The following is a 10,259-nucleotide window of genomic DNA, read 5'->3' as shown; positions in this document are numbered from 1 at the left end:
TTGAAACATTTATTTGTGCCGGCCTGGCATTCTCCCGGGTGTCTCTTTGAGCATTTAGGACAGATGGGATGCTCTACTCAGTTGCCTTGATGATTCCCACAGTTTTGGTCATTGAAGTGATTGTTGCAGTTGTTGTGGTTTTGAGTGTTGTGATTGTTGTTATTCTTGGCCAGAGGTCTAGGTCTCTTATCAGTGCCACGATTCTGCCCTTCATTAGCCTTTCTTTTGTTGCCCTCGTTGAAGCCCTTCTTTCGATAGTTCTCTCTTCCGGCAGCATTATCCTTCAATATCCATTCTTCTGAATATTCAGCTTCAAGTGCTCAATCAAGTACTTCTACATAAATGAACACTTCAGCATTGGTCATCTTAACATCCCTAACGATCATCATCTTGAGTCCCCTTACGAACCTTTGGACTCGCAAAGTCTTAGTTGGCACCACTTTAGGAGCAAATTTAGCTAACCTATCGAACTTCTGTGCATAATTAGTCATAGATAGGTTTCCTTGTACCAGAGTTACAAACTTGTCAACCTTGATTGCTAGCACGATTGCACCATAATACTTCTTACTAAAAGCCTGGATGAATTCTGCCCAAGTCATGGAATTCTGGTCACGGGTCTGTTTAATTACTTCCCACCAAATCCTTACATCCATCTTAAGTAGATAAACTACGCAGGAGACTCTTTGGCGATCATTCAACTCCATATGATCAAAGATGGCCTCGGTCGATCTTAACCAATCCTCTGCCACCATTAGATCAGTATTCCCTACAAAGGTTGGTGGGGCTTGTTTTCTAAAACATTCATACACTGGCTCGAAGCCATAAGCTGCAGGCAGTGGTGCAGGCGACGGTGTTGGCGGCTGAGGTTGTGCCACTAGTACTTGAGGTACTTGGGGCATTTGGGGCGTTTGTAGTGCTTTCCTAGCATGTGCCAATTCCTCATCTCTCAGCCTTAGTTATTCCCTTAACCTTGCCACTTCTGCGGCCAGATCCACAGATGGTGCTGCTGGAGCTGCAGGTTGAGCTAACGGCATTCCTATGTCGGGGGTTGTCATGGTTTCAGACCTTGTGGAGGCACCCTTTCCTCAGCCTCTTCCTCTTCCCTTGCATCCTCTTCCTCTAGTCGACATTATGAGATTCTAAGGCAATCAAAGGAAGATCATAAGGAAGAAAAATTGCTTAATGGTTTGATAAATATTTCCAAAATCATACATTCAAACTACATCACTTAGAGTTTGCAAGAGGAAACATATTAAACCATAGCATTCAAAATGTTCCAAATTATTCCAAAAAATTTAAACAATCCCAAAAAGTGTTTAATGACCAAACATAAATCCCTTAAGGTCTTGGAAAATATCCCATTTTATTTATTAGCACCCCATGTAACGATTACGCAATGGACTCTAGTCCTCAATGGTGGACTCATCCCCTGAACTATAGTCAAAGACATTTTCTCGGATGTGAAAGTAGCCGGGAGCGCTCGCCATTATCTCCATCCTAGCGGTCAGACGTGGTATAGCTCGAATTACTTCTTTAATTGCCAAGTCTCCTTCCACATCGTGTACCGTCTCCAAACGCTCCTCTATTTCTCAGTCATCCGTCTTCACTAACACCAGCTCCAGACGACTAAAATTGTAATTTTCCAGAAGATCACAAATTACGTAATCCATGGTACTAAACTCCAGGTCATCCTGCTCAACATCATTCCATGCTCGACCCAAGTGTAAAAGGGCCTCCGAGTACATCGACAGTGCTTCCCTCAAAACCCAATATTGCTCTATGAGCCATAGCAAGGCTCCTCTTTTGTTCATGATCCCTTGGATGCGATCACAGACCACCTTTATTGTTTTCAAAACCGCTATTTGCCAATCGTAGGGATCCTCTTCAAGCTGGACCTTGGGTATTGCGTGGATCTCCTTGAGTAGTTGTTTCTTAGTAGTTTTCAAAATAGGAGGCATCTTACTATCTTATAGTTACGAAACGAAACTATACAATTTAAATAAAACAGAAGCAAGTAATAGCACATAAACAAATACTTATGACGCGGTGAGGTGACATTTTCCCATCTTTAGCGTGCATGGGGAGGGTCCTTGGAGACATGGACGACCGGCTCTGATACCATTTGTAAAATGCCCTAATCTAGTTCTTTATAAAACATTCGCATACTCATGAATTTATAGGAGAAAAGTCACTTATTATAAAATCTCAGTGGGGCCTTACTAAAACATGCAAGTTGGGTCCAATAGTTTGAAAAGAAAAATAATAGTTTTCATACAAAGTTCTTAAAAATAACCAAAGTTCAAGTCACACTGATAAGTTTAGAATGTTAAAATAAACATAACATTATTTTAGAACAATGGCGTTTTAAACTGATCATTTCTCGTCCATAGGATGCCCCCATGCCAAACACACCATGACGATAGAACTCCCCACATCACCACGCATGCCATAGAGAAACCTATGTGCTGCCTGGAAGGGAAAGTAAGGGGGTGAGCTAAAAACCCAGTAAGGAAGTACAAATAGCACACAAGTAAATCACAACAAATCATAATCACATTCACACATCGTCATACTTCATAGCATCATTATCGTAATAGCATCATTATTGTAAACATAAACATAATCATCACAACGTTGGCATCATATGCAAAGCCATCATCATTATAACGTCATAACACAAAGATCATATACTTGTGAACATGGCCCGCTAACTTGTCCATGTCACCTCTTGAGGTAAACAGAATCTCAGGTCCTTGAATAACCTCGGCACGTCCGCCCTTCGAGTTACGTCTTCATATCCTTAGTAACTTAGGTTACGTCTTCATATCCTTAGCAACCCTTTTTTGATGTGTCGTGTTCATCACGCTAACATTCATTCATATCATACAACATTCAAAATGACATACAATCCAATCACATCATCATAATAAAGCATTTCATAATTCATAACGCATAAATCATTATATTATCATTCATACAAAGGATCTTACCATTCGCAGCATAAACAAACAAAATTCTATCTAATTTCCTTACCTCAGGTCCAAGCAAAGCAAAATGACAACTTCACAACGAGCCTATACCACAACAAAAATAACATCCCTTAGCACCACATAAACTCCATTTTGCCCATTCATATAACCCACGTGTGCATGGGCCATGCACACATGGTGAAAACTACTCACAACATCTAAACAAGGCATATTTACACATAAGGTCATAAATAAATAATGCAAATTCCACATATATTACATGCATGGTCTCTCTATAAAAACTATATGGTTGCATAATAGACATATTTTTTAAAGTAAAAGTAGAATTGCATGCGACATGCATACGTGGGAACGTTGTTAAAAAGCGTCGTTAAAAAAGATAATTTCTATGCGCTTATTTCTATCGTTTTGAAAATAATGAATTTGTAACTTGCTTTGATTACCATTGTTTAACCTTTTAAAATTACTAGGTTGATTAAATCTCTCAAGATATTATTTTGTTTCATAAAATAATTTATTTAATCATTTAAAATATAATAACTCCATTACTTACTTTTAAATGCCATACAATAGCCAAAACTAAAAAATATTATGAAAAATACTCATAATTTAACAATGTTTACTTAGAAAATAACATTATAATCAAATTAACAAATTTACAAATTTAATGTGAGAAAAAAATATATAATTTTTAGATAAGGAAAAATACATTTTTATTTGTAATATTTTTAAGACTAAATTTTTAAATAGAATTAATTCACAAGTGATAATTCAATAACTATTTTTAAAATATTTTTATAAACATTCAGCCACTATTTGATTTACTTAAAAAATCACAAATAAATTAAATTCACCATTTTTCTTAATTTAAATAAAGAAAATTCATAAGTATTAAAACGAACACTGATGTTATATTTAAAATATCAGTGTTAAATATTTCCATAGTTTAGGATATTAATTTATTTCAACCTACACATCAAATTTCTCTTATTAAAAATATAACTTCACATTTTTTTTACAAAAATCCTAGCAACCAATTATACAATTAAAATCACCATTTTTATTTTTTTAAAAACTCATACTTTCATCAAAATATTAAAAAAATCTGTAGGTAATTATTTGTGCGAAAATATCATTTTAAGTGTGAAATAAAACACCATTTTATTCTCATAAATACAACATATGATAAAATACATTTCTTATGCATGCATATCATTATTTCATCAAACTTTTCACCAATGATTCACAAAATCAGCAAGCATAAATCATCATGAAATTCATCATTAATTAGGGTGCACGATGCAACAAAGAAAATTCTACACATGTGCACCATGCAACTGTAACGCCCCAACTCCAGGGACTGTTGCAGTGTGCCTTGTAAACAGTGCTAAACTCGCTAATCGAGTCATTTTGCCAAAAATGTGTAACTAAGTGTGATTAGCGGTTTAGGGATTAAAATTTTTGGTTAAGATATAACGTTTCATTATAACGTTTATTATATACATTGGGATCCGAAAAATATAATTTAAAGGTCTATTACAAGAAAATATTTGCAACCAGCCAATCGAAGCAGCAAAACAGGGCTTAACCCTAGTTCCCCTTCAAACATTGGCCGTGGTGGTCGAGCAGCACCTAAGCTCTCCAACTCAAGGATGGTCCCACTTTCTTTTGCCTTTACCCGCACCACAAAGCACCTGTGAGACGAAGCCCAGCAAGATAACTTAATATGCTCATGAACAGTAATAACATGTCATCAAATCATAAGGCGCACGCCTAGCAGATATAGCCCTAGTCAAGCAGGCAAATGAATTCACGTATTGTTGAGTATAACACATCAACCAATGATCATAATAATCATTCAGGGCTTTTAGCCCTAAATAGAAGAGTGACAATTGTAATAGTCACTAAGGTGGGTTTATTCCCAATAGCCATGTGACGATAGGGTCACCGGGGCTTTATAGATAAGTAGCCTTTCACTAGCTTAAACAAGATAGGTGCATGATAACTAGTCACCAACATAAGCTTCCTCATGACCATAGAGTCATAACCATGGAACTCTGTTCCCTAGCCATGTGATAAGCAGTCACCTAGGCCTTAGGCCCTAACTCTGAGTATCTAGTCTTAGACTAGACAAGCGCGTATAAGATTCATCGACCTTAGGGTCGGTCCAGCATTAATGCCTTAGAGTCATTCATTGCTGATATCAATTAGCTCTAATCTTCATTCGACCCTGCGTTCAGGACGCTTATGCTGCTTATGACTCTTAGGTCAGTATCCCTGACTAGTCAGTACCATATACAAGTAAGAAATTCGACCAAACATATAGCATATGTCAAATATCCAAATACAGGTCATTCAGCATGCTTACTCAATAATTACTAGCACAATTAAGATCATGCATAAACACAGAGGCTCAAGCTATGAACAATCTCATACTCAATATTCATAGCATGCCCTAATCACATGTTTCTCGTGCAGTACATGCATCACATTTAGACATCCAACATGCATCAAGAATAACCATGCATGTCACATATACACAGGGTGCAGATTTCTTACCTCAGGTTCGAGCAAGAACTAGTAAAAGAACGACCCTTGAGAACGATCAACCATTTGATCCTTTAGCGGTCATCTAGTCATAACCAAATATGGAATCCCATCAATAAAATAAATCATAAAAAGGTTTAGAATCTAAAACCTCACTCCCGGGATCCATCCCGCACTCTCGGGACTCTTAATCTACCCAAATGGGGTAAAGGAACCAACCCCGGGCCTTAAAAGTCATCCCGAGCCCTAAAAATAGGTTGCTGGAAAAATCACTAACACTAGGGCGCTGCCCCAAAGTCAGAGAAGCCCCAAAACCTGCCCTGCCTAGCGCTGGGGTGCCACGAATGGCACTGGGGCGCCATCAGCAGACCATAAACTTTTCTGGTCTTCTCCCCTGCGATTTCCCTTGAAAACAAAACCTCCAAACCAATCTGAAACATCATCAAAACATCAAATTCAACCCCCCAAACCTCATCTACATCACATCCTCATCAAAGCAACCAAACTCAAGAACTTCCATTAATTCCCAACTAACACATGAAAATCCTCAACTGAAAACTTATTAAAAAAACAGGGTATAACAAGACTTTCATGGCTGAATTTCTTACCTCAAGCTTGATTTAGATCCTCTTCAATTGATGAACTAAGTTTCTAAGCTCCCACCTTTGATTTCCTAGCTTGGTTCTTCAATTTGAGGTCAAAAATCAGAAAAGGAAAAGAAGAGAAGGAGAGATACGGGAGAAAGATGAGATATGATGATGAGGATGCTCTGTTTTTCACAATTCCACAGCCTTCTAAATGATACATATCCTTTGCCAAATGACCATATTGACCCTAGGTCAATGAAATCCCTCTAAAGACTTCCAAGGGTAAAACCGTCCTTTCCCGCCTATCTCGTTAATTATAATTAACACCCTCCAATTCCTGCTATTCTCGATATTCTCAAACACCAATAATTCATATCTTGTTACCCTTTAATTCCCGACAACATTCTAATCACCAAATTACCCCGAGACTCACTCCAAGCCCCGAACTTAATCCCGTTATGACTAGACCGAAAACTTGCATTCCATGATCGTCTCATGATGAATGGCTCGAACCGATCCACATATAAAGTGGTATTATTTATAATTCACCCACATGCATGAAAATACACAATCACGCCCTCAACGGGCCAAATTACCAAAATGCCCTTATAATAAAATGAACCCATATGCATGTATTTACCATCATATAATATTATAATTCACATAAACATGCATATAATCATTAAATATCATAATAAATCAATTATGGCCCTCCCGGCCTCCTAATCAAGGTCCTAAACCTTATTAGGAAATTTGGAGCATTACAACTATCCTCTCCTTACAGAAATTTCGTCCTCGAAATTTATCTGACTTGCCCGGAATAAGAATTCTGCACCACAGATTCCAGTTTCCCAGGTCATTCCCTCAACCTCACTGTTTCTGTCACATACCTTAACCCATGGTACACTTTGTTCCTCGGAACTTTATTACTTCTGTTACAATTTGAACTGGTTATTCCCTACCGGAATACTTAACCTTCAAATCCTTATAACTCAACTCATGAACTCCTTTCAACCCATGTCCACTGCATAGAAGCACATAACACACTGTATACAGCTGACAGTGCCAAAGAAAAGGCTGCTCCAAAGTCAAGCTGACCAGTCCTATCTAGGACTCAAACTGTCAAATAATCCAGGATTCAAACTGTTAAACTACTCTAGGGCTCAACTTGCCCCTAACTCCTCTCCCCTTTCCATGGTGATACTATTAAGGAAGATACAATCTCCTACTTGGAACTTCATATTCCTACTTTTCAATTCAGTAACACTTTTTCATTTATTCTGAGAAGTGAGTATCCAAGCTTCAATCTCTAGTAATCTCAATGGTCTCTTGAACCACCTCAGGATCCAGATATATATATTAATACATTCATCTTATAAGATGTTCTTCCCAATAATAATTGGATAACCCTCTCTCTCTGATTTACCATCAGTCTGAGAGTAAGAAACTGTACTGAATTCCATCTATATACTCATCGCCTTCTTAACCCTTCCCAAACCTGGAAGTCGCAATAGATTCTTCATCTGATAAGATAGACCTTGAGTTTCATGAAGGCGCTCTATTCCTTTCACAAAGAGATCTTAATACTAATCAGCTGTACTATTTACTTATCCTTGCTGATAAAAGTGAACTCACTTGGATAAACTGGTCCACAATGACCCAATGCCAATTCACGTTGACCCACTAACCTGGGCAATCCCACCGCGAAGCCCATCACGATGTTCTCTTATTTCCATTATGAAATACTCAAAGGCTACCATGGCCTCACCAATTTCTGACACTCTGATCCGACCTGCTATCAGGTTAAGAACTTTACCACGCATTCCATTACATCCCTCTCTATCTCAGGCCATCACTATAAAGCTTTCATATCCTGTTACATTTCCATGATGCCTGAATGAAGAGAATAAAAGAATAGCATAAGATTCATCCAGAATCTCCCAATTAATCTCAGTGTCCATCGGATCCCAAATCCGACCCTATACCACAATAAATTCATGTCTGACACTATACAACTCTTAGCTAATCCAGCTAAGACTTTCCACTCAATCTTTCTTATCTGTGGTTCACTTAGTCATCTTTCCTTTTTAATCCTTTCCGAAATGACAATCTCAAACATAAAACTGGCCACCTGGCCCACAAGAAACTCTACTCTAGTTCTGGTCAGATCCTTTAACCAACATATTGCACAAGCAATCACTTCTCCTATCACTGAGGTGTCATAACAACCTACTAACTGGTTCTGATCTGCAAGAAGACTCAGAACTAATTCCCAAGGCAACTGAAATATCTTTACCACCCAAGGAAACTCTTGCCTTCCGAGGCGTTCCTTGACCCATTCAAATAATCCTTTAAATGCTCTATTCATTTGATTCACAAACACTTGGCATTAAACAATTCTTAAGACATACTCAGCACTTCCAGTGCTCTTATTTGATACAAAAACAGTCTTTTATATAACTTTCTTCCTGATCTCTAACTGGTCCTAACCAGATCCAAGATCCACCTTAAAGAATTCCATCCCTAGCACCAATCCAATCAATATACTATCTCTCCATATAAAAGAAACCCTGGAAAACCCCCTAGAAGCCCATCCAGAACTCACAGACTAATCTAGTCTATCCTGATCCCACTGGCACAATCTAAGTGGTATCCACCACACTAGCTAAGAGTTCTATGCATCTCTCTGCCATAAAACTTTAGCTCTCACTACAGATGTCATAAGCATACCAAATCTATGCACAGTGCCAACTGCCACAAGACTTACCACTCTCAAGCCCAAGAGTTACTATCCTTTTCTTGCCATTTAAAATTGCCCCACACTTGACTAACCAATCCATACCCTAGATCATACTCAAACCAGTCTGTCATAACCAACTCAATCAAAACCACTGATGAGTCATTTCCACAATTATTCACCTGATCCCTTCAATTACCAATACAGTATCACTTTTTCTTCATAACATAACCATATGACTTATATGGCAACTTTATGCCTCTCTATATGCAACAGATAAAGAACAGCATGGCACCAAAACCAGTCAGTATAACTTAGAAATCAGAACTAGAAAACTGACCTGCCACCCCTGAGGAACTATTCTCAGTCTTAGATTCTGACTGCCCCAGAATAAACACTCGAGTTGGAATCGAGCTGTCTATCCCCTTTTGCTCATGCTCTCTTAGCCTTGGGCAATCCTTCTTGAAATACCCAACCATGCCACATGCAAAACATGCCCTTGCTCGGCATTCTCCCAAATGACCCCTCTTGCACCGCGTGCATATTGGATGAGTCTTCCAACTTTCATTCTTACTTGCTCCAGTAAGTGGAGATACCATTATCTAAGCTCCGTGCTCCCTAGCACTCTTCTTCTAAATTCTTATGCTCTCAACAGCAAGAGCCTTCTCTACCACCTGAGCATAGGTAGAGACTTCATGCACTGGAACAACTATAATGCCCTAAGCTATTCCAGGATTCAATCCCTGGACAAAATTTTCCTTCCAAGCTATATCTATGGGTACCATTTCTAAAGCAAAATTGGCCAACCCATCAAATTTGCTAACATACGGCTACTGTTGCCTCTCCTTGAACGAGATTCAGAAACTCATTCATCCTAGCAGTGTTGGCTGCATCACAGTAATATCTTTCAATAAACGGCGGCCTAAAGTATTTCCAATCAATCACAGTTGTATCTCGTGACTGGGATACTACCTCCCACCACGTTCGGGCATCATCCCGCAAACCCAATGTTGCCCAAGCCACTCTATCGTGACCTACCAGCCCCATACTATCCAGAATGGAATTGATCATGCCCATCCATTGCTCAGCTCCAAATGGATCTAGGTCTTCCTCGAAGACTGGAGGGTAATACTCCTGGAATCTTCCACAGAGAAATTTCTACATGCTCTCAACCCTAGGCTGAGCCAAAACTGATGCCATTCTTGGCACAACAAAGGAAGAGGTGGTCCCCAACAGATTTCGTTGTTGCTTCAAACTCCTAATCTCTTCCTCATGCTTCTGCAATCTTAATTGCAAATCTGTGACTATCTGCTGAAAATTCATAGGACCAGATGAAGACCTAACACCCTGCCTATAACTCCTAGCCTCTGCATAACCACCACCAAGCCTCATTATCTA

General features: G+C 38.8%; 1 protein-coding gene across 1 annotated transcript; it reads right to left on the bottom strand.

The window, feature by feature from the left end:
* Positions 1-320: 320 nt before the first annotated feature.
* LOC133825778 (uncharacterized) lies at positions 321-752 on the bottom strand. The gene has a single exon (XM_062258682.1). The coding sequence runs from the start codon at positions 750-752 to the stop codon at positions 321-323; it is 432 nt and encodes a 143-aa protein (XP_062114666.1).
* Between the last annotated feature and the right edge of the window lie 9,507 nt (positions 753-10,259).

Source organism: Humulus lupulus, chromosome 1, assembly GCF_963169125.1.
Source record: "Humulus lupulus chromosome 1, drHumLupu1.1, whole genome shotgun sequence".
Classification (NCBI taxonomy): domain Eukaryota; kingdom Viridiplantae; phylum Streptophyta; class Magnoliopsida; order Rosales; family Cannabaceae; genus Humulus; species Humulus lupulus.
The sequence above is the reverse complement of the archived record's forward strand: the minus strand, read 5'-3'. Positions and strand labels throughout refer to the sequence as shown.

Coding starts and splice junctions, on each gene's coding strand:
- LOC133825778 (XM_062258682.1), bottom strand. CDS start 752: ATGGTGGCAGAGGATTGGTTAAGATCGACCGAGGCCATCTTTGATCAT.